The sequence below is a fragment of the Tachypleus tridentatus genome, chromosome 11 (genome assembly GCF_004210375.1).
Source record: "Tachypleus tridentatus isolate NWPU-2018 chromosome 11, ASM421037v1, whole genome shotgun sequence".
NCBI lineage: Eukaryota > Metazoa > Arthropoda > Merostomata > Xiphosura > Limulidae > Tachypleus > Tachypleus tridentatus.
The window spans coordinates 92,186,958-92,211,374 of record NC_134835.1 but is presented as its reverse complement, the minus strand read 5'-3'; the positions used below and the strand labels follow the sequence as shown (position 1 = coordinate 92,211,374).

At 33.1% G+C, this 24,417-nt stretch overlaps 1 protein-coding gene across 2 annotated transcripts in view; it reads right to left on the bottom strand.

Annotated features, from left to right (window-relative positions):
* Nucleotides 1-24,417, bottom strand: part of LOC143232764 (BUB3-interacting and GLEBS motif-containing protein ZNF207-like) — a 49,664-nt gene that overhangs the window by 8,200 nt on the left and 17,047 nt on the right. Inside the window, exons 5-9 of one of the 2 annotated variants that reach the window (XM_076468577.1) lie at nucleotides 24,351-24,378; nucleotides 15,393-15,543; nucleotides 5,393-5,516; nucleotides 4,207-4,340; nucleotides 144-339 (exon numbers count right to left, since the gene is read on the bottom strand). In XM_076468577.1, coding sequence (XP_076324692.1) covers nucleotides 144-339; nucleotides 4,207-4,340; nucleotides 5,393-5,516; nucleotides 15,393-15,543; nucleotides 24,351-24,378 — 633 coding nt within the window. The remainder of the gene's footprint in view (nucleotides 1-143; nucleotides 340-4,206; nucleotides 4,341-5,392; nucleotides 5,517-15,392; nucleotides 15,544-24,350; nucleotides 24,379-24,417) is intronic. The other variant, XM_076468578.1, reaches the window with a different exon arrangement.

Genomic DNA, 24,417 nt, shown 5'->3' with positions numbered 1-24,417 from the left:
GATTATAAAAAAAAAAGGATAAAAATAACTAGATTACCATTAAATATACTAATTTGAAAAGCAACTAAGAATTATATGATACTGACAAACTTACTTACATTTGGATCCTTAACTTTCTCATTCACAAATTTTAACCCACCTACCTGGCATCATCCCCATTGGAGGTCTCATCATATTCATACCGTTCATCATAGAATTTGTTGTGGGTGGAACAGGACCACCTGGCCCACCCACAACACCTTTGCCAACAGAAGTGGAAGGCATCATAACACCACTCACTGCTGGTTGTGTAACTCCAGGTATTACATGGTACTTTGGAAGTCGTGCTCTCTTCTCTTCCTATGAAATACACCAAGAAACATTTGCCACTGGACAGATCGGTTCACTTGAAAATAAGGACACTTGAACACACAAAACACAAAAAAACAAACATAAACCTTAATTTAAACTATTTTAATTAAGTTAATATGAGCATATATAGCTTCTGGTCTCAATGATATGTTTGAAAGTTCATTTCCAACTAAATGTCTGATGCTGTTGCTCCATTTCATGTTTAAATAATTCCTATTAAACCTCACTTGTTCAAATTAATATATACTAGTTAATACTACTAATGCATCTTTACTTGATTTTACATATATTCTATTAGAGTTTTTACAATGCTGTGTGTAATATGGTCACATACTGAATTATTTGTATGCCAATTTACTCAGTAATCAGACAGCCTATCTTATATACATTTATACACTTGTTTGTTGAAATTCATACAAAGCTACTGGCCATTCCTAATTTACAAACGACAAGCTAGAAGGAAAGCAACCAGTCAACACCACCATTCTTGGGCTGCTCTAATCAAATACTATGACTGTTCATCACATTATAACACCATCACAGATGACAGGGCAACGTGTTTAGTGATAGCACTCAAATCTGTGGCTCAAAGATTTTGAGTTGATCACTCTAATGATAATGCCATGCCAAGTTTTTCACACATTTCAATGCAATGAGTGTGATACATGATGGTAGAATATCATTGTCATCACATGACAACTGGTTTTGTTTTCGACTTCAGTTTCTTATTTTATAAGGTATTTCACACAAACACTTAACCCATATGTATTTTATTTAAAAAACCAAAAAACATTACACTGAATAGTTTCTATGGACTTTCTTGACTAACTTAGGTCTAAAATATGCATGGTTTGTTCAAAACCACATGCTTATCACTCTGTGAACATGCATGTATTCGGTTCCTGCATATTCAGTTAAGTTTGCCTTCATTACAACTTTACATTTACTTTGCAACTTGTTCTCAGCTACTTTCTCTTTACAATGGGTTTTATTTAATGAGTTTCTTCGTTTCAATTCTTAAAATCATGTCATACACTAAACACTCATAACTGTTGTATACTCTGTACACAATTAAAAATACCAATACTTTATTATTTGTTTACCTGACCATGCAAATGTTTTCCACATAGACCAGGATTTATTAATCTAACACATAAAGCCTGAAAGAAACTGTAGATTAAATGGCATGCACAAAAATGATATAGTTAAGAAAATTCAACCAAATGGCATGAAAATCAGTGCGTTTTGCAGATCATAGTTAGTTTTTACCAGTTTTCTGTGAATTTACAAAGCCTTTATAGAGTCAGTGTGAGTGAAAGATGGTATTCCTTAAGATAAAAAAAACACTATTGGTCTGATTATAGGGTGATCTTGAACATATAGCAACCCCTAGTTTCAGAAACCATGGAAAAAAAAAGTCATAACATCCTCCCCCTTGAGTTCTACAATATCAGTGCTATAAGTAAATAGCTTGCAAGTGAATTAAATCAGAAGAATTAGCAATGATCTTGTGTGAATATATGACACATGCACAGACAGACACTATCTGAACATCTGGAAATGTGACAGGCTAGACTATGAGGGGAAATGAGCATGAGGTCAGCTGCAACTGTAAGATGGCCACGAATGTCCAATGGCAATGTCACACAGAGTAGAGAATTACAGACACGACTTAAAAGATAAAGATACGAGAAGAGTCTTATTTGTAAGTAGGACAACTTTATTCATTCTCAGTAAACTAAGAACATAAGAGGATATTATTGTATTTTCTGGCCTATCAATATTTATTGTTTGTGTTTTAAATAAATAGGAAAAGCTAAGAAGAAAACAGAAAATGAAAGTATTCAGAGTACCAGATGCACCACATTATGCAATACAGATTTTTGCCTATTTGCAGTGAGCACAAAGCTAAATAAAGGGCTACTCGTGCCCTGCCCATCACACATATCAACACCCAGCTTCTAGCATTGCAAGTCTGCAAACATATCGCTGTACCAATTGAGGGCAACAAAACACAAAGACTGAGAGTTCAAATATTTTCTTAGGATAAAATTAAAACTTCAATAATACAAGTAGTTGAATTATAAACTATATTTTGATACCAAATCTAAAGACATACATTGATAACAAAATTGTTTAAATTCTGAATGTAATAAGTAAAAAAGGTTGTGACATGCATACTTTAACCATGCCATACAGAAAGAATTAAATACCACTGGTAAAAATAGATTATAAGGTATTTACATCAGTATGAAGTTAAAACAGTAATTTGATGTAGCTTCTGCATAGAGGAATAAAGGAACTTATTGTGAAATTTAGATGCCTAAGAAAATTTATAATAGTCTCTTTGATTGTTCTTCAGGCTCCTCCTTAATGTTATCATGTTAAATTATTTTTGTTTGAAAGCTATATCAATTATCTCCTCTTACAAGATATCAAGTAAGCTTCTAGGTTTAGAAAATGTTGATGATTATTAACCATAATGTGTTCAAACACTTCACATACATTAAATAAGTTATATATTTCTTAGTTATAAAATGACTTTGACCAAAAATACTGTTAGAAAAAATAATTAGGTTGCCTGACCTGACACCATTTTGAAATGTCAGGCCTTAGGTCACTTATACATCTTTGTATGTGTGTGTGTTTGTTTCTTACTATTTATAGTTGGGAAAGATGACTACTGCAATCAACATAATTTAAGTTTAAATATATAATTTCAATAATTCATTTCCTGGAAAAATATTTAAGAAACATTTGTAAAATTTATTAAGTGTAATTCACAAAGAAACTTATAAAAAAAAAATTGAACTTTTTATTTCTGCACAATTCCAAGAGGTATTAATTAAAAACAAAAACATTATACTTTTTTTTTTACTCAGAACGACTGTCCTTTAAAACAACTATCCATTTATATTTTTCTCACGTGACCCTAATTTTCCATTAGCATTTTTATTTCAACAAACCTGGAGATATTTTAAAGTTTTTTTTGTGAGAACATTATAAATTTATGGCAGTTTGAAAGCTAAAAGTATATTCCTCTATGACAACACAACAGATAAGAAATTTTAGGGTTTGTGCATATGGTAAGCTAAACAGTTTGGGAGAACAAACAATGCAGATGACACAAAAGTTCCTTTTTTTTAAATCTTAGTACATTACTAAAGTTATTACTACTCAAACAGCAGTTACAAATACAAGAATAACCTAGTTACTGAAAACAAATAACTATTACAGAGAAGATGAGTCTGACCAAAAATACAGTTCGAATAACACTATATATATATATATATAAGTGAAAGCCTAGGATAAAGGGCAAGTTGTATTTACAGTATCTTCACATCTATGATATTACTTCAACATGTACAGATAAATAAGAAATACAAATAACTGATTTGCATAATCAATACATAAAATGGATCATTTTGATCAACAATAATAGAAGAAATTCATCTAATTTTTTCATAATTTCACTGTATGCATGAGTTTAAGTACAACTCACACAATAATAGTTGTAACAGAAAAAATAACTCTTGGATAAATTTAAAAGAGTTTAGGCATACAAACACATAAAGAACAAAATACAAAATGAAATATTTTTATTTTTAAGGACACCATTTTACAACAAAATTTTCAAAAATTTATAACCTAAAGTACTATTGAAACTAAACAAAATTAACTCCTTTTTTTCAAGAACAAACTCAATATTGCATTGCAGTTGTGTGTACCAAATGTCATGCAAATATACTAAGTACATTAATTGAGAAAACACAAAGAACAATGTGTCAATTATGTACTGATTCCAGAGTTAAAAATGACATATTTCATAGTAGCAAAACAAAGGTTCACACTCACCAGTGAAATATCTTCTTCTGGATGCATTATTTTACTAGTTGCCCCAGTGGTGTTAATGACCTCTGTTTTCTTAGTTTCAGACAAATTTCCAACACTAGGTTTTGTGCTTATAGTGTTTTTAGTCAATGTAGCCTCTGTTTAAAAAAAAAAAAAGTAGGCAGGAATAAAAATTTTCACACAAAGATTTGTTTTTGACCCTTACTATGTCTGTACAATTAGATCTAACCTGAGTAATGACATACTTAGTGTTCATTGTAGCTGTTCCAGTCTATCAACTAAGCTTCTGGAATGGAGCAGCTTCACAAAGAGAAAATATTTCAAACAATTAAACAAATTATTGATTGTTTTACAATCTTACATGTATTTTAATACACAAGTACTGTCTCTTCATAATACAAGCTCATTTACTTTGAACAACCTTTTAACAATAACTTTCAATGTAGTAAGTATATTATCATAAATTTTGGGAAGTATACAATAAACATTATGAGGTCTTTGTGCACAAAAATCAGACTTGTTCAATTTATTTTTCCAAAATATTTATCTGTAATCTTACAGATCTGTTGTCTTTTTCAATATCTGAACAGTTTAACAAGATGTTTTTCATATTAACTCACTTGCTACAGACTCAGTCAAATCAGCCAAGTTTATGAACCAAAATTGACTTGTAGAGTTTTGATATTATAACTTCTAATATCTTTTGTGTTGGTAAACTTTTACAAGCTTTCAGAGTTTATCAAGTCATTTATAGACAAACAATAAAAAACGATTAATAAAGTATTTTCAGTAACAATTTATCTGTGAATACATGGACTGCTCCAAGTGCAAAATGATTTTCATTATTGTCAGTACTTTAAAATAAATTTATTTCAAATGTTCAATTACACATACAAAATAACACATACAAAGAATACAATATCTTTTATCTGTTATAATTTAACTTTAAAATATATCTTGGTTTTGTTGTTGATGACTCCTATACTGCACACTAAAATACAATTTATTATTAAAACAATATTTACAATTCTTAACAGTTTTAAGTATAGTTATAATAATGTTCTGAAGTATTAAAACATTTAAATAATTCTAGTTGGATAGCATTTTTATGAAATTAAACAGTGTATCACAAAATAGTACAGTTAAGAGCACTAATAAACAAACATTAAAAAATGCTGTTTTAACATACCTGTTAAGGAGCCACTAAGCGAGTTACTTCCATGAGATTGGAATGTGGAAGGTGATGTCACACTGGAACTATTCAATGGTTTAAAATCTGTGCCAACAGGAGCTGATGATGAAGTAACTTTAGCCTAATTGTTGAGCAACAAACATTATAAAACTACAACAAGAAAGGTTTGAAGTGAAATAGCTTTATAAGAATAATTAACAACAGACACAAAGTCTATGTTTCATATATCCATTTCACAAAATCAAATATAAAACTTATATGAAAAATTTACTTGAAATGGTATTTAGTGTACACTTAAAAATTTTATTGATAGAGAAAACACAGCTCTTTGAGAGATTTAACCCAACAGTTAGATTATATATATATAATTACTGTCAATCAACAAATTCAAAAAATATACTTTATAGTGCCATAAAAAACTATCTAAAAGTTTTTTCATGTAATCATTTCATCAATAAAATATTGACAGATCTCATGTTAATACAATGATTAATAACAAGTAAAAACCAAATGTTACTTTTGACAGTGGAGAAGATAACTAATAATTAATGTTTAAGATTAGAGGTTCAGATAATTCTAAACAAGAGGGAATTCTCAACAGCCATTGCACTTGAAATTTTTTCAGGTAGGATTAACAGTAAATAAATCTACAAGACCTTTTTATTAACAATAACTGATTTGATTTTACTCATCAGCATCTCCATTTGTTTTCTTCAATTTTGCATCAAGGTGCATGAGGGTCCCTAATTTAGTAGTGTATGACCAAAGGGAAGGCAACTAGCCATAACTACCCACTACCAACTCTTGGACTACTATCTTACCAACATATGGTAGAATTGACTGTCACTTATAACACCACCATGGCTGAAAGAGCAAACATGTTTGGTGCAACAGGGATTTGGACCTGCGACCCTCAGATTATGAGTCAAGTACCCTAACCACCTGGCCATGAAGGCCCTCACAGCATCCCTACCAGCCCACCTCCAACTTCTTCCAAGAAGGATTAAAGTAAATTAACCTATAACATATTTGGTGTGGTCAAATACATCAAGATAGTTTGACCTCCTGAGTCCAAAACTGCAATTAAACCTCAAATTGGTCAAGGGATGACTGAGCTACAAGATAAAAGTTTGTATATGAAAGAAAAAACAAACCTCAGAGGCATTCTGTGAACTGCTATATTGCAGGTTAAACTAAAATTTAAATTAACAAAACCTCAAGGTGAACAAAATATTTCAAATTTTATTAATATTGCAGTAGCTAAATAATCCCCAAATTTCTATTTCTCAATAGATCTGTTCAAGCTTTTAAGTCTAATTTAATAACTTTATTTTCCTTAGCTTTATTAAAGCCTACTAATATAGATTTTAAGTCTTTAATATTCTGCTTCTCAAGATATTTTACAAATCATTTTTTACAATAAAAGAAAATCTCTCCAAAGACAGTGCTTCTTTGAACTAGCTATATGCAAATTTCTCAAACAATGCTACTTTAGTAAATTAGATTGTTTACAACTTTGACCCTATATAATGTTGGTTTACATTTACATATTCTCTCTCCTATAAATGTAGGTTGAAGATAAGTGGGGAAATATTTAATTTCATGTACTAGTAAACCCATTTCTGTGCATGAGGTCAACTTTAAAACAAACAAAAAAAAATTTTCGACTGAAGTACTCAGTAGAAATTATTAAATTAAATTAAAAATGTTTTATCAGTTTGAAACATAATTAGGTTATTTATGTGAAGCTTTTTGCTCTAAAATGGAATTTTGAAATAGCTGAAAAGATTTATGAATTAATTAGTAATTCATTTTTGCAAAATTTCTGGTACACTGATGAAATATAATAATTAACTCAAGAAAGCACTCTTCTTAAAATGTTGCATCATTTTATTATGAAATTTATTTTAAAGAATGAAGATATTTTTGTTTTGTGTATTAGCTATGCGGTTTTAAGTGAGGTGTGATTTTTTTCGTTTGGTGGATTTCAGAATGAATGACCTGAAGGAGCAACGACTTGCTGTGAAATTTGTGTTAAACTTGGAAAATCTGCAACTGAAACTTTTGCTATGCTTAACACGGCTTACGGTGATGTTGCTATGAAGCGTACGGCATGTTTCAAGTGGCATGAATGTTTTAAGGATGGTCGACAGTCCATTGAAGATGATGAACGTCCTGAACGTCCTTCCACGTCAACTGACGACCCACACGTCGACAAAATCAACACCCTGGTGCGGGCAAATCGACGTCTGACTGTCAGGGAGCTTGCTGAAGAGTGTGGGATATCAGTTGGATCTTGTTACAAGATTTTGACCGAAAAATTGAAGATGCACTGCGTTGCTGCGAAATTCAGCCCTCTGAACTCGTGAGTTTTTGGCCAAACACTCAATCACTGTTCTTCCCCACCCCTCCTACTCACCTGACCTTGCTCCTTGCGATTTTTTTTTGTTCCCCAAACTCAAAAGACCCTTGAAAGGAAGAAGATTTGAGACAATTCCCAAGATTAAGGCAAATGCGATGAAGGAGCTGGAGGACATTACAAAAGAAGCGTACTAGGACTGTTTCAACAAGTGGAAACACCGTTGGGATAAGTGTGTGCGTTGGGGAGGAGAGTACTTTGAAGGGGTCCCAGACCTGTAACTTCTAAATAAAGTACATTTTGTTTTATGACGTCAGTCCGCGTATTTTTTTAACAGACCTCGTATACTGCTAACTAAATGCAAACAACTATCTTTTCTTATCATGCATCTTTCTGATTCTACTTGTTAACATCTTTCATCAGTACAATCTTGTTTTCTGGATAGTAAGTTTTAAGATATTTACTCTGCTTTACTGCAGCTTATAACAATTATTGTTGATGTATTTTACAAGGATGGGAACAGCAAATAAAACTTCTCCTGTACTTGGTCACAGATTATAAAAACCAGAAATGGCACCAGGAAAAGAGGGAACATGTTCTTTGGTGTATTCCAGACTATTCTAGGATCCCAAGTATCCACAATATTTACTGCTTGGATAGTCAGTAAAAAGTGGATTTATACCACTAACTCATGCTAAAATGGCCAAAATTACAGCTAACCTAACATACAAATTGGTCATTTCATGAAATAATGAGGGAATACTTGTACAAATCTAGTAGCACTAGAGCTAATACTGACCAATCCTTAACAAATACTGTATTTTAAAAGTATAGAACTTTATATACATTCATGCATGGACCACTGCATATACTACCAGACTCATCTTTTCCAAATGTTGTCTGTTTCATCAATGAGATCCTGGTCTCTTAACTTCAAAAACCACAAAACAAATATCTGGATATTTTGTTCATTTTTCTGAGAAAATGAAGATACAATTACACTGGTATTAAATGATATGTGTGTCTAAAATTGCACAATCTCATACTTTTAACATAAATTATGTAACTGAAAATCATTTTGAAAGAAATGTTATTCAATGTAGTTATATTCATCTTGAACATTGATGAAAACAAAGTTGAAAAAGACAACTGTATAAATTCTGAGCTTGTTAAAATAAAATTTGGAAGTTTAAAATATGATAAAGCTACTGGTTCACATAACATTCCCCAAAGAGCTTTAAAGGATGTCAAGGATTGAATATGTAGGTCACTTAACAGAATTCTTTTGTATATCCTTTAATATTGGACAAGTACCAACAAAATGTAAATTAGGTAATGTCACTCCTATCTTCAAAATAGGAAAAAAAAGTTGTCCCAGTAATTATAGGCCTATTAATCTTATATCAGTCGTGGACAAAGTCTTATAAAAGATACGTTGCAAAGTCATTTAACAAAATTCAGAATTTTATTGGATAGTCAAAATGGTTTAACTGAGAGAAAACTGTGCCTTATGAATCTTTTGATATACTTTGAAAATGTTATTGCATATGTAGATGAGGGTAAACGTGTAGATTTGGTGTATTTTGTTTTCAGAAAGCATTTGACTAAGTGTCACATATAAGACTTATAAAGAAACATATATATAGGTGTTGGGATAAATTAACTAATTGGATTAAAGAATGGCTTCACAGAAGAAAGCAGGGTGTTATTATAAATGGAATTCAGTCAAACTGGATTAATGTAACAAGTGGTGTATCTAAGGGCTCAGTCTTATATTTAGGACCATTGCTCTCGTTGATTTACATTAATGATATAGATGTAGGAATGTTCAATAAATTACTTGAATTTGCTAAAGATATCAAGGTCTTTTGTGTTGTTGACTATGAAGAAGATGCTGCTGCTTTACAAAAAGATTGATTGATTGATTTAGTGTTTTATGAAACAAAGCAGCTAGGCTATCTGCACCAAACGTCCGGTAAAAAGGTAAAAAAAAATTTAGTAAAATACAGAACAGGAAATGAAGGTAAAACAAAACATCATTGAAAAACAGAAAAGGCATAAAATGTTGCCACCTAGTTAACAATGGTAAGAGAAAAAGCAGAGTAAAAGAAGTTGTAAAGTACTTACTCTAGCAAAATGGTAATGATCATAACCCGCCAGGAAGACTAACAGGCAAGTACCAGAACCACCGTCAGTCACCTGAAGTTGGTCTTTCCAGTCCTGGTTCTGGGTTATGTGTCATTATGGCCAGTACCAAAAGGTAAAGTAATAAAAGTTTAAAAGACATGCAGCAAAACTGGAATAACAACTCGCCAGGACGACTAACGGGTAGTTCAAACAGCAGCGTTAGTCACCTGAAGTTGGCCTTTCCAGTCCTGGTGTCGAGTTAATTAATGTTCTGGCCATTTTTCAATGTCAAATTGAACTAGAGAGAATGAAAGTGTGAAAAGGGAACCACAATTAAAAAGGTGTAATGAATAAATATCCAACACTTAAATGAGATTCAAAAGATTAATGGCCATTAAAAAACTAAAAAAACTTTATCAAGGTGGACAGAGTCACCATTACCAATAACACTGTCCAATGTTACAGATAAACCCTGGGAAAAAACATGTTTAAAATATTGCCGTCGTTGAGAATCGTAACGATGGCAAGAAAGTAAAATGTGGCTGATAGTGATTTGAGTGTTACACAAACTACACACTGGTGCATCAGTTCCAGATAAAAGAAAATGAGTTACAAAACTGTGACCAATGTCAGAACAACTTCCTCCTTCCGAACCTTACGGAAGCTAGATGGTCAAAGCCCAATATAGGGTTTTATTTGAAAAAGCTTGTTGTCGCGTTGCTCACTCCAAGTGGACTGCCAGCTGGCAGGGAGCCGAGCCTTGAATACAAGACCATAGTCCATGTACAGAATAGGCACAGTGGTGATAGTGCTGGAGCAGACAGATTTAGCTGTCGTGTCTGCAAGCTCGTTCCCGCGAATACCAACATGGCCTGGTATCCAGAAAAACTGGATAGAAGTAGCAGTTAATGAGAAATGGGCCAGTCGGTTTTGAATATCAGTGAGAACAGGGTGTGAGCCAACGTGTAGCGATTCCAGGGCCGGTATAGAACTAAGCGAGTCAGTATAAATAGTGCAGTTAGAGTACTGCTCAGCTTCAATATGATCCATGGCAAGAGATATGGCATACAGTTCATCAGTGAACACAGAAGCTGTAGAGGGGATTCTGCGCGCAACCACCAAACCGAAGCAAACCATAGCAGAGCCCACTGAATTACCTGATTTGGAACCATCCGTATAAATGGGAACGGAATGATTATTTGAAAGATGTTCATTAAATAAATGACGGTACTTCCAATCTGGAGTATCTGCCTTTTTCAGATGACTGAAAGAAAGGTCACATTTGGGGGCTGTAATAAGCCATGGTGGGATGGGCTGACCTGAGGAATCTGCAATGTTATCCAAGAACAGACCCAAATCATCCAATTGGGCCTGTATGCGAAGGCCAAATGGAGCAATGGCAGATCATCTGTTCTGAAAAAGTACAGCCCACCGAGGAAGGAAAATGCATCCCCAGGTGAGATGCTTTGGTAAGGAATGAAGTTTTGAAGAATATAGTAAAGATAGTTGCAAACAGCAAAGGTGCATAGAAGGTTCATGAGATTCAACGTACAAGTTTTGAACTGGAAAGGTGCAGAAAGCCCCAGTGCAGAGAAGTCTTTGGTGATGAATGGGGTCTAGCATCTTTAAGGCCGAGGGTCTGGAAGAGCCACAGACCATTGATCCATAGTCGAGTTTTGATCGAATAAGAGCACGATATACCTTTAACATAGAACATCGATCTGCTCCCCAACTGGTAGTAGAGAGGTAGCTGCTTTGAGTGTGGTATAATGGTCAGCTTACGGTCAAAGATAAGCCCCAAGAACTTGGTCTCAGGGACCACTGGCAGCGAAACTTCACCAATATGAAGTTCAGGATCAGGGTGAACACCCCGTTGGCAGCAAAAGTGCATGCAAACGGTTTTAGAGAGAGAGAAAGTAAAACCGTTCACCATAGTCCACTTCAGTACACGATTGAGGGCAGTTTGTAGTTGCTGCTCAATATATCTCATGTATCAGAAAAAAAGATGTATCAGAAGAAACGCCTGTATTTGAAACTGAAGGATGTGGATCTCGAGGTTTGTTGGAATGTATGGGAGGAACAGAGATGGGTGTGGAAGTCGATTCATCAACCTGTTTAACCATGGAGGTCAAAAGGCTTTTCATTTGTTTTGAAAACGATTCTCTTGGAGGCACAGAGAGATCTGTCTGCACTCCCACTGTAGTTGTGGAATGAAGTGCAGCAGCATGTGTCTGAGATGGAGTGGCAGGCAGCAATTTCCGAACCTTAGGATAACTAATGTTACGAGTCGTTTTCAAACGCTGCACCTCTTTTTCCTCCAACCATTTTGGGCAAGAACAAAAGTAGGAAGGGTGAGAACCATTACAGTTGACGCAATGTGGGTCCATGTCATATTCATAGGCATTGTGGTCCTTGCCACCACAACGAGCACATGTCAGGGAACCACGACATGATGTCTTTGAGTGGCCGAACCTCTGACATTGGAATCATCGGAGAGGGTTTGGAATATATGGCTGTACCCTGCAAATTAGATAACCTGCTTTGAAGGTGGCAGGTGCACGTGATGATGTAAATGTCAAAATGAGGGTATTTGTTGGCAGTGTAACTCCATCTTTGCACCTCACTGCAGAAACTCCTTGAGTGGAGAGACCAGCAAGAATCTCTGACTCGGGGACGTTCTTCAAATCCCTCTCAACAATAACTCCTCATGATGAATTCAAGGTAGCATGAGGGGTAACCTCAATAGGTATATCCCCAATTGCCGTTGAATTCAAGAGGAGTTCACTGTGGTGGGTTGTGGATGTTTCAACTAATATGTCTCCAGATCGAAGCTTCTTTACTGACTTTGGAGAGCCAGCAAGACCCTCTAGTCCCTTCTGAATAAAAAAGGGAGATAATTGCCCTAAAGGTTTTTCTGAAAGAGAATGTAATATAAGAAAATGAGGTACGTGTGTTACAGATGTCGAAGATTGCTGCTCAGAGTCTTCAAGACGTGGTTGCTTACCTATTGACTGTTTTATCACTATTTTATTTAAATTTTTTGAAGGAGGATCTATAGGAAAAAAGAAAAATTTTGGTACCCACTGACCCCACCCACCATGAAGCCCTACGAGGGGACGCAGTACAATGTCATGCAAGGACAATGCAGCAACGCCATGGTTTCGTGAGCACTATACCCAAACACCAGCATCAGGCACAATGTCCACAACACCCGTTGAGAACTTCCAACACTGGTACTTGGTGACTCTAGCCCAAGTGGACCGGCCGATTGACCCAAAGGCTGCCCGACTACAGGAATTCAAGGCCAAAGTGGTGTGTTAGGGTTGGACCCCTCAACCACCAGGATCCTCTCCTCCCATTCATGGGTCACCACACACGGCAAACACGTGGGTGGATGTTTAGATCCTAGAGAAGGTAACCAGACAGAACAGAACCTTCCCTGGGAGGTCCCCTCACCACGTTCAAGAATCCACACCGAGGGGTTACAAAAAAAAAAGAAAAGAATTAGATCATTTAACAAGTTAGGCAAATAAGTGGCAGATAGGTTTTAATTACAAGATATTACATGTGGGTTATAATTTGAATTTTAAAAATAATTCGGATTGGAATAACCTTATCAGTGTCATAAAGAGGAGGATCTTGGTGCAATGGTTTATCAGTCTCTTAAGCCATCCGAGCAGTGTACTGCTGCTAGTAGTAAGGAAAATAGAATTTTAGGTTATATCTACAGAAATATTGAATACAAGTGTAAAGAGGTCATAATTTCCTTGTATAGGTTACTGGTCAGGCCACATTTGGAGTACTGTGATCAGTTTTTGGCTCCTTACTTTAAGAAATACATTGAATTATTGGAAAGGGTTCAGAGGGCTACTAAAATGGCACCTGGGATGGAGAGGTTATCATACAAAGAGTGATTAAGATCTGAAAACTTTTCTCTTGAAAAAAGAAGAGTTAGAGGGGATCTGATTGAAGCACTTAAGATTATAAAAGGAATTAATAATGATGATGCATGAACATTTTTCATACTTAAAAATGAGAATTGTGAACTAGGTGACCCAAATACAGATTTATGCAAGGTAGAAAATGGCCGAGAAAAATCCTTAAGGGGACATTCATAGCTTCCAATTCATAATTAACATCATATTTAGAAGTGTATACAAAGAACCATTTCCAAAAATGGAAAGAGGTGAACAATGGGTCACTGTGTTTGATCCACTATATACAGTAATATTTCAGCAGTACAAAAGATAAAAGATTATTTTATCTTTTAACTTGTCATTATTGATAATCTGTGTTCCTAACTCATACAAAACTACTGACTTTGTATTTTGACATCACAAGCATCTAATCTGAACCCGTGCAACATGTGATACACAAACATCAATATTAATTTAACACTTACTTTTAAATTAAGAAATAATGTACAATATGAAAACTTTAATTACAATCTACAGTTTGATACCAATCTAAAGGAGATAAACTCATAAAATAGTAGTAGTATTAAACTTTGAATGTAAGTGAACAAATGAAATGACGTGGCCTTTGACACGCGACCTGTCTGGAAAGGGTCTGGAATAATATAATATTGGCTGAAATTGCACACAAGATATATTTGTGGAGAAATTTTATTGTGGATTTTATTTTCAACTATGCATTTTTATTGCACCTGTGTATATGACATTACATAAGTTTGTATGCTGTTTCTTTAACAAGAAAACCATTTTTTTGGAAATCATTTCATTCATCTTAGCACACAGCTACACAGTGGGCTGTCTGTACTCAGTCCACCACAGGAACCTGCACCTTTGAATTTTAGTTATTAAGTCCTAAAATTACTACTGACCCACAGGAAGAGTACATCTTGGAAAAATACAATTATTGAAATTCATGGGATATCAACTCCATGTATTCTGAAACGTTCACCAAATTTTACTTTTTGCAATTAGAGCTGTTTCCTCTTAAGAAGCTATTTAACAAGTCAATAATAAGCTAAATGTTATAGTAATTAACATAATACACCAGAATTCCATACTACAAAACATACATCTGAAATTTAAACATTTTATGACAAAAAATGGAAATATGATTTACACTTGCATTATGACCAAAATGTCAAAAATTGGGAATTGTTTGACAAATAAAGGATTATGGACTATTTTTTACCCCCATTTTCTTTCTTTAATGTATTTGATAGTTTTACTTAATTGTTTTTAATATATGAAAATAAATTTTGACCACTGCACCTTTTATAAAAATAAAAAACAAAAAATTAAAGAATGACAGTACTTCACTTATCTGTAATTATAATATTCTCAGCTTTATTCAACAGTCATACATAAAAAAATTTTTTAATGATAAATGTTGATGTTTTCAACATTTTAGCACAAAGAAAAAATCCAGTTTGAGACATTTTGTAAAATTACCACCTTAATCTGTACCTAAATAACTCATAGTAATAGATACTTAATATAGATTTTCATAAAAATAAATATTTCATCTGGATATACCAACCTTTCCAGCAGCTGGAAAAAGAGGTTTTGCAAGAGTCTGACCAGTTATCATAGTAGTCATGCCACTTACAGGTGGTGATCCCCTTAGTCCTGGTTGCATAGATGATGTAGCCACTGACCCCATTGGCATAGTGGTCACAGGAGGCATTCTACTACAAAGACAATTAACAAAATCAATGCCAATACAAATACACTTTAACATTCATTTTTCCACAATCTTATCAATAACTCTAATTGTAGACATACAGAAAGGTTAAACTGCATTCTTCTTTCTCATATGCAAGTTTTTTTGTTTGTTTGTGTTTTTTGGATTTGTTCTTGAATCTGTCATTATGTCTAATTTTCAGATGACAGCAGTGACAACAGTTGTTAGGCCTGCTTCACATAACTATGTAACACAAAAATCAGCAATATATTGAGCCAGTATTTCTAGGAAGTACTTCTTTCATATCAGTAATTAAACCTTAAATATAATTCCAGTATACTTCACAACTAAATGCTAATGTGTCTCATTAGTTTTTTTCAACATTTTTAATACTCCCCAAAAAATTTAGATTAGAGAGAATGAGGCTAAATTAAGAGATAATCAAGTGCAAAAAAAAAGTAAATAAACATAAAAAGATTAAGATGCATCCAATAACCAATGCTTCCTGAAGTCAGAAATTTGTTCTTCAGAGAAGAAATGAGAACAAGCAGAAAGCAAAATGTGAGATTAGTTATCTTCACATATTTTACCATTATTATTTCTTTCACCACAAGCTCAGTCCCTGGGGCCAACCTCATAACTATTTTGTGCTTGTTATAGTTGTTGTACCATAGCTTTTAAATAAGCATAAATTCACAAAATTTGACAGATTATTAGTAAATATTACAAGGCTTTCTTACACAAATTATCAGATTTTTTAGTTCTTAAAGTTTGTTAAAGAATGCTACTCCTATGCCTTTTTTCATTTTACATTTCCTATCTAACATGTAATTTTAATTTTAAGATTAAAAATACTTTTATGCATCAGAAAATTTTCAAATTTCACAAGCAAAATATTTATGATGTTCAGATAATTAATGGGTTTGGTCAATTCAACTGAACTCTTCACAATTATAAAAAATAAGGAAATAAATATAAATTATACCTTTTTTGTTCTAGAATGATTACAAATTAACAAAAAATCATAAATGTTTAATATAAATTGTTTAAGTCTTGTAACATCATATATTTATTTCATTGACCTTTTAACTGTGCTGACTAACAATACTAGTTATAATGACACAGTTCATGTGTACTCATGTTACCATACCCAGTACTATAAAAACTGACATTTAGTTTTCACAAAGTGATCTGTCTTGACTGTGTTTTAGTGGACTAATATTTTGTAAAATACAGTTACAATTCAATTATTATACATTGTATAGGCATGTAGGTTATTACTATTTACAAACAAGTTCTTACACTTATTTTTCTTAAAACATAAAACAGTAAATAAAGAAATAAAGCAAACAATTATCTCTTTTAGTTATAACCTTTGTACTCAGTTAACAAGTCTATTAAAATTTTGCATGTGGAGAATATAAAACAAACTTTTTTTAGATTTTGCACATACAGTTAAATAACCAAAATACCACAGAATGCATTATAATTTATCAAACTTAGTAACTAAACTGTATTTTGGTCTTAAAAACATTTTGAAAAGATTAAAAACTCAACCTACCTCTTCAAATTTTGTTTAAAAAGAATAAGATGGCATCATGACATTTGTAAATGGCTGAGAAAGCCACAAGAACATTCTGAGGTTTTGACTAGTTACTCACATGTCATGTAGAGAAGTGTAAATAAGGAAGCATATCCCAAAATGGAAAGATGTGAGCAAGGCCACTTTATTTGACCCAGTACATAAGTTATATCTCAGCAAATTGAAGAGATAAGAAGTCCTTATTTTATATTCTAGTTTGTCAACATCGGTAATTTAAGTTCCTAATTTGTACAAAACTATAGAGTTAGTATTTTCATATCACAAACATCTAAACTGAACCAGTGTTGCATTGAATAAACAATGGGTGTCAAAAAATTGATGTTCACGTTTTTTTTTAATATTTACTTTTACATTAAGGAATTGAATAACATTTAATACTAAAATTTAAATTATAATCTACAGTTTAATACCAAATGTATTAACATAAATTAATAAAATAGTAGATGAATTAAATTTTGAATGCAATTCAACAAACATGATGACATGGCTTTTGACCTGTAACCCATCTGGAAAGGGTTAAGTGATTATAGAATAATACAAGAGCCTACACTTGCACACAAAATATTCACTAGTAAAATAAGGAAACTTCAAAGATCATAATGTATGAAGCATGAAACATGTTGTCCACTTGATTTGATGACACAATTGACTAGGTTTCTGCTATAAATTCTAAAAAGTAGAAATGATATTTACAGTCATAGCCACCTTTTTGATAACAAAGTTTATACAAAATGCATTTACTTGAGAATGGTAAAACAGGACAATGGTGTGCTATGTGTAATGTGACAACTTCACTACACTATCAAGAAAGTACTGTAATATACACTGTTGGCCAAAATCTTAATGCCAATGAACATAAAGAAAAAATATGCATTCTGCATTGTTAGACTCAACCACTTATTTGAGTAGAGCTTCGGAAGATGAAAATAAGAAAAGGGAAAATAAAAAAACTTTTTGAGCATTTAATAGTGAAAATGTGAACACTGAAATTAGCCAAAATACTAGCTGGTCAAAAGTTTAAGACCATACTGTAATGAAGCATTAATCGGTAAACACGTAATGAAATATAGTATTTATGTTCAAGCATTAGCGTTGTCAACATATTCCACTGACATCTACTGTGTTACATTGGGTAAAAACATGGCAAAGGCTAAAAAGTTGACAGAGTTTGAACGTGGCAGAATTGTCAAGCTGCAAAAGCAATGTCTATCTCAACGTGCCGTCACTGATGAGATTGGGCATAGTAAAACTGCTGTTGCAAATTTCTTAAAAGACCCTGAGAGATATGGAATGAGAATTTCAAGTGGTTAGCCCACAAAAATTTTGCTGGCGTTGAGCAGGAGGATTCGACGAGTTATCTGGCAAGACACCAGCCGATCGTTGAACCAGATTAAGGCCCTTACAGACGCAGAATGCAGCTCAAGAAAAATAAGACGGCATCTACGAGAGAAAGGCTTTAAAAACCATAAATGACTTCAAAGGCCATGCCTCCTTCCACATCACAAAACAGTTCGGTTAAACTTTGCTGAGAAGCACCATACATGGGATGTAGAAAAGTGAAAGAAGGTTTTGTTCTCTGATGAGAAAAAAATTAACCTGGATGATCCAGATGGCTTCCAACATTACTGGTATGATAAGGATATCCCACCGGAGACATTTTCTACACGACACAGAGGAGGAGGTTCCATCATGATATGGGGTGCTTTATCCTTCCAAGGAACAATGGAGCTTCAGGTTATACAGTGACATCAAACAGCAGCTGGCTACATTGGCATGTTGGAGAGAGCATCCTTATTGACTGAAGGCCCTCGCTCGTGTGGAAATGACTAGATCTTCAGCAGGACAACACTGCAATCCACAATGCCCATAGGACAAAGGACTTTTTCATCGCGAATAATGTATTCTTTTGGACCATACAGCGTATAAGCCCGAACTGAATCCCACTGAAAATGTTTGGGGGTGGATGGCAAGGGAAGTCTAAAGAAATGGACGTCAATTACAAACAGTGCATGATCTTCGTGAAGCCATCTTCATCACTTGGAATAACATTCCAGCCAGCCTTCTGCAAATGCTTATGTTGACCATGCAAAGCAAATGTTTGCAGTTATTCGCAATAACGGCCATGCAACTCACTACTGAGACCTCTTGTTGAGCATTTTCTACCCTGTTTAGGACTTCTTTTTGGTATGATCTTAAACTTTTGACCAGCTAGTATTTAGGTTAATTTCATATGTTCACATTTTCCTAATTAAATGATAAAAAGGTATTTTATTTTTATTTTCCTTTTCTTATTTTTCATCTTTTGTAGCTCTACTCAAATAAGTGGTTGAGTCTAACAATGCAAAATGCATATTTTTTCTTCATGTTTATTGGCCTTAAGATTTTGGCCATCAGTATATTTAAATACAACAGTATCTATTTTTTTTCTGCAGCAGAGAAAGTAAAAAAGTCTTAAAATAGGTGAAACCAATGGTAAGTAGTGTTTATTGAAATTACTTCACTTCGTGTAATCTACAACTACACTGTGTAACAAAATTTTTACTTTTTCTTGTTCCTGGGCAGAAAGTGTTATTTCCCAATTGCTTATGCCTAAAGTAAATGGAGAAGACCAATCTTCTCTTCAAACTTTGCTTTTCTGACCTGGGAGTGTATAACAAAAACATGATGGGATGACTATATTTGGAGCTGATACATGAAAGTGATTTACATGTATTTATAATAAAGTTATACAAAAGTGAATAAAAATGTGTAGAAGTGAATAGTTTTTTGAGACTTGTGATTGTAATGTAAGGTGTAAATGAAAATGTGCAAATTTGCCCAGTTTTACATAGAAAATGGGTTAATTTCTAAATTTAATTCTCCATGGTCACAAAAGCAAAGTCTGAAAGGAATAATGGCCATTTTCTGTACTTTTACAACATAAACAATTAAGAAATAACACATACTATTCAGGAACAAAATTTGTGTTACATAGTGTTATTAATAAACTAAACCAAATGCAGATTGAGCTTCTTTTAGCAAACTATTGTCTATTTCTAAATCTGTTTATTTCTAGTACACCAGTTTTTAGCTGCAATAACCTTGTTTAGTCTATAGTTTTGTATGCATTAGGAAGTCAAATTACCAATATTGAAAAGCTAGAACATAAAACAAAAACCTTCTATCTTTTCTATTTGCTGAGTTATCACTATATTTAGTGAATCAAACACAGTGGCCTCTGCTCACCTTCCAATTTTTTGAAATGGTCCCTTATATACATGTACTTCTGTATATGATATGTGAATAATCAATCAGAAGCTCAGAATGTCCCCTTAAAGATTTTCTCAGCCATTTTTAAATATAACTTCCTATCTTTCCTTTGATACAAACCTACAAGCTAGTAAGTTGAATATTTATATTGCCCGTGATTTCATGTTTTTTGATACAAATACAGCTTAATTACTAAACTTGATACATTATAATGGCATTATGTGGTATAAATGGAATAATTTACAATTTTTTGGTTATTCATATGTACATATAAATCCTAAAAAAATTATTTTGTTTCACGTTCTCCACGTATGAAATTTCTTAAAGCTTATAGCAAGCAAGCTAAGACAAGCAGCAACAGATCATAACTACAAAAGATAGTGTGCTTTATTCTTTATTTACTGTTCCATGTTTAAAAAAAAACTAGTTTAAAAACTTGTTAATAAGTAGTAATAATGTATATACATATACAACTTATAACTGGGTAGTCCACTAAAACACAGCCAAGATAAATAGGTCACTTTGTAAAACATTTTATATTACTGGATTTGGTAACATGAGTGCACATGTCCCAAATAATTGTAGTTTCTGTATTGTTAACCAGGCACAGCTGAAAGGTCAATATGATAAAAATAATAAATTATTAAATGTATAATGTTATGAGATTTAAGCTACTTAATTTAAATATTTACATTTGTTTTATAATCTGCAGTCATTGTAGAATGAAAAAAACAAATTTATATTTGTTTCCTAATTTTATACTATGGTTATGAGATTAGTTAAATTCACTGAAGCCATACTGAGATTTGTTTGTGAAAACACAAATGTTTTATGAAACTATCTGGACAAGGATTTTGCATGTGAAATTTGAAATTTTTCTGATGCATTTTAAGATTATAAAATAAAAATTACTTTGCATGTAAGATAGGCAGCATGTGAAAATAAAAAAGTAAAAAAAACATTGCTTAACAAACCTTAAGACTTAATAAAAAAAAAAGTATGATATTTTACATATGGGTCATTCCATGTCAAATCATCCAGATTTTGGAAAATTTTCCAGGTGACACCATCAGAATGCCTTAAAAAAATTCACATGTGCTCATTTACCCATATAAAAAAAACTGTCAAAGATTAGATCAATATCTCTAATAGTTTCTGATTTACAGCCCTGTAAAATTTAAGTAGTTTTGTTTTATTTTTGGCAAATTCATTTTTGGGCAACCTTGACTGCTTAAAGCTGCAAGAGTAATGGTGGTAGAAGGCTGAAATTTGCTACACTGACTGAATTAATCTCACAGAATTGAAAAATGATCTCAAACCAAGTTTCTCTCTCTTAGGATGTGCATAGTGAGGCTGTAAAATCACCTGAAAACCCCAAATCGTAAAAAACATTGGTTTATGTAATAAGCCATAGGTCTAAGACTTAATATGATACAAAGCTGAATTTTGTTTTCTAATTTCCTATAACATATCAGTTGATAAATCAGCAATTGTTGTAATTAAAAGTCTATTAGATCTCCTGTAAAAAAATTTAGTTGCATGCAACTTTTTTATGATTTAGCTAAAAATAGCCCTACTTCAGGCCACAGTTTGACCATGTCACCAGTTATTCAGCCTTTTCAGATTTTTACCATATATTCATACATCTCTGAATATGATCTATAAAAAAACTCAGGATGGTGTTCAACCTACTTTTTGAGTTATAATTGTTTTTAAATATCCTCTGACCATATGTTTGTTATTTAAAAAAAAATCCATTGAGATGTGTTACTGTGTGCAAATATATCCATACAATTTTGAAAAATACCTGTCAAAATTTTATGAATCCCACTGAAATATTCTAACCAGCCTTTCACAATGTTAAATAATGAAGTTGTAAGAAACAAGAAAGAATTAATTTCATTTTTGAACAAGTTTAATGGCATAACTAGTTAGATCACATGGAAATGAAAATATATTGTGTATGCATTACAGTTGTGCAATTATGGCTGAGTTTAAGATGCATAATATAATAAATACAAAGGTAAATCAGACACAAAAAGCACAGTGTTACGCCAGGAGATAACTGAGAAAGATTATAGTCACACCAAACTGCAATAATCGTGACAAAAACTGCTTTGGCGATAAATTAGCCTTAACAACATCAAATACACACTGGTTTGTTCAGACAGCTTGAATAAATTTCTGAAATTCGAGTTTGATTATGTTGAGATCACTTTGCCTTAGAACATAGTGGTGAGCACTACTGGCTTGCATGGTAGGTACACTTATCAGACAAAGAATATGTTGGAAAGGAATCCAGCTTTCATCTTTACGTGACCTTGCAAGACATGAGAACAGTTCGTTTCTTGATTTCTTCATAAATGACACCAATACATCAGAATGTTCACCTGATCTATCTTTTATATTTCCCACATACCATTCATGATCATATATGCATGCCACATATTTCCCTGGCTGATAACTGTCATTGCTATAATTAGACCCTATTTGAGCTGCTGCAGCATCACTTTCACTGCTACTACCAACAGTTACAACTGTGTACACATCATCTGATAACCTTCTCATATACAATTTATTGGTAGAGTGTGGAATAAAGTTATGATGTGACCTAATACCTGCCACAGTTTTGCATTTTTCATAGCACTCAAGTTGACCAAACTTTACACAATACTGCAGGACTGATTCCTGATTGACAAGAAAGAACTGAATGCCCTGAATGTGGTCCTTTGCCCAATGGTACTTATCAGAGACACTAAAAATTTTATAATTTATTATTTGTCACAACCTTGATTGTTTTGAAGATCATGTTCAGAGATGTAAGAATATATGGTAAAGGCTGATTAGAATATTTCAATGGGATTCACAAATTATTTCAAAATTGCATATGGATATATTTGCACACAGTAACACCTGAATTAAAGTTTTTTTTGCCAAGTAAACAACGTATGGTCAGAGGATACTTTAAAATATTATAACTCAAAAAGTAGGTTAAACACCATCCTGATTTTTTTTGTAGATCATATTCATAGATGTAAGAATATATGGTAAAAATCTGAAAAGGCTGAATAACTGGTGACATGGTCAAACTGTGGCCTGAAGCAGGGCTATTTTTAACTAAATCTTAAAAAGTTGCATGCAACTACATTTTTTTATAGGAGATCTAATAGACTTTTGATTACAACAATTACTGATTTATCAACTGATATATTATAGGACATTTGAAAACAAAATTCAGCTTTGTATCATATTAAGTCTTAAAGCTATGGCTTATTAAATAAACCAATGTTTTTTTTATGATTTTGGGTTTTGAGGTGATTTTACAGCCTCACTATGCACATCCTAAGAGAGATAAACTTGGTTTGAGACCATTTTTCAATTCTATGAGATTAATTCAGTCAGTGCAGCAAATTTCAGCCTTCTACCACCATTACTCTTGCAGCTTTAAGCAGCCAAAGTTGCCCGAAAATGAATTTGCCAAAAATAAAACAAAATTACTTAAATTTTACAGGGCTGTAAATCAGAAACTATTAGAGATATTGATCTAATCTTTGACAGTTTATTATTATATGGGTAAATGAGCACATGTGAATTTTTTTAAGGTATTCTGTGGGGGTCACCTGCAGCCTCCTGGATGATTTGACATGGAATGACCCATATGAAAGCAGTGATATTCACTAAAAATCTCCCAAATTTCATACATAAACTTACAGATATAAAACTTATAGCATGAAAATTATAACAAGCACAAAATGATTACATGACCAGTTCCAGGGACTGAGCCTATGCTAAAATGGTTAATGAAAAAGTATAGCAATGCTTCTAAAGTTTCTGCTGTTTAATTAGCATTATGTGTGAAGACATTACAATGTAACAGGTACCTTCACACAGGTCAAAACCAGCTTGTCCTAAAAATAATTGCTCAAACCTTTGAAACTACATAAAAATGTGAAATTACTTACCTTGGACCCATAAAAGGTACACCCATTCCTGTTAAAAACAAGGAAAAAACATCAACACTGAAATATA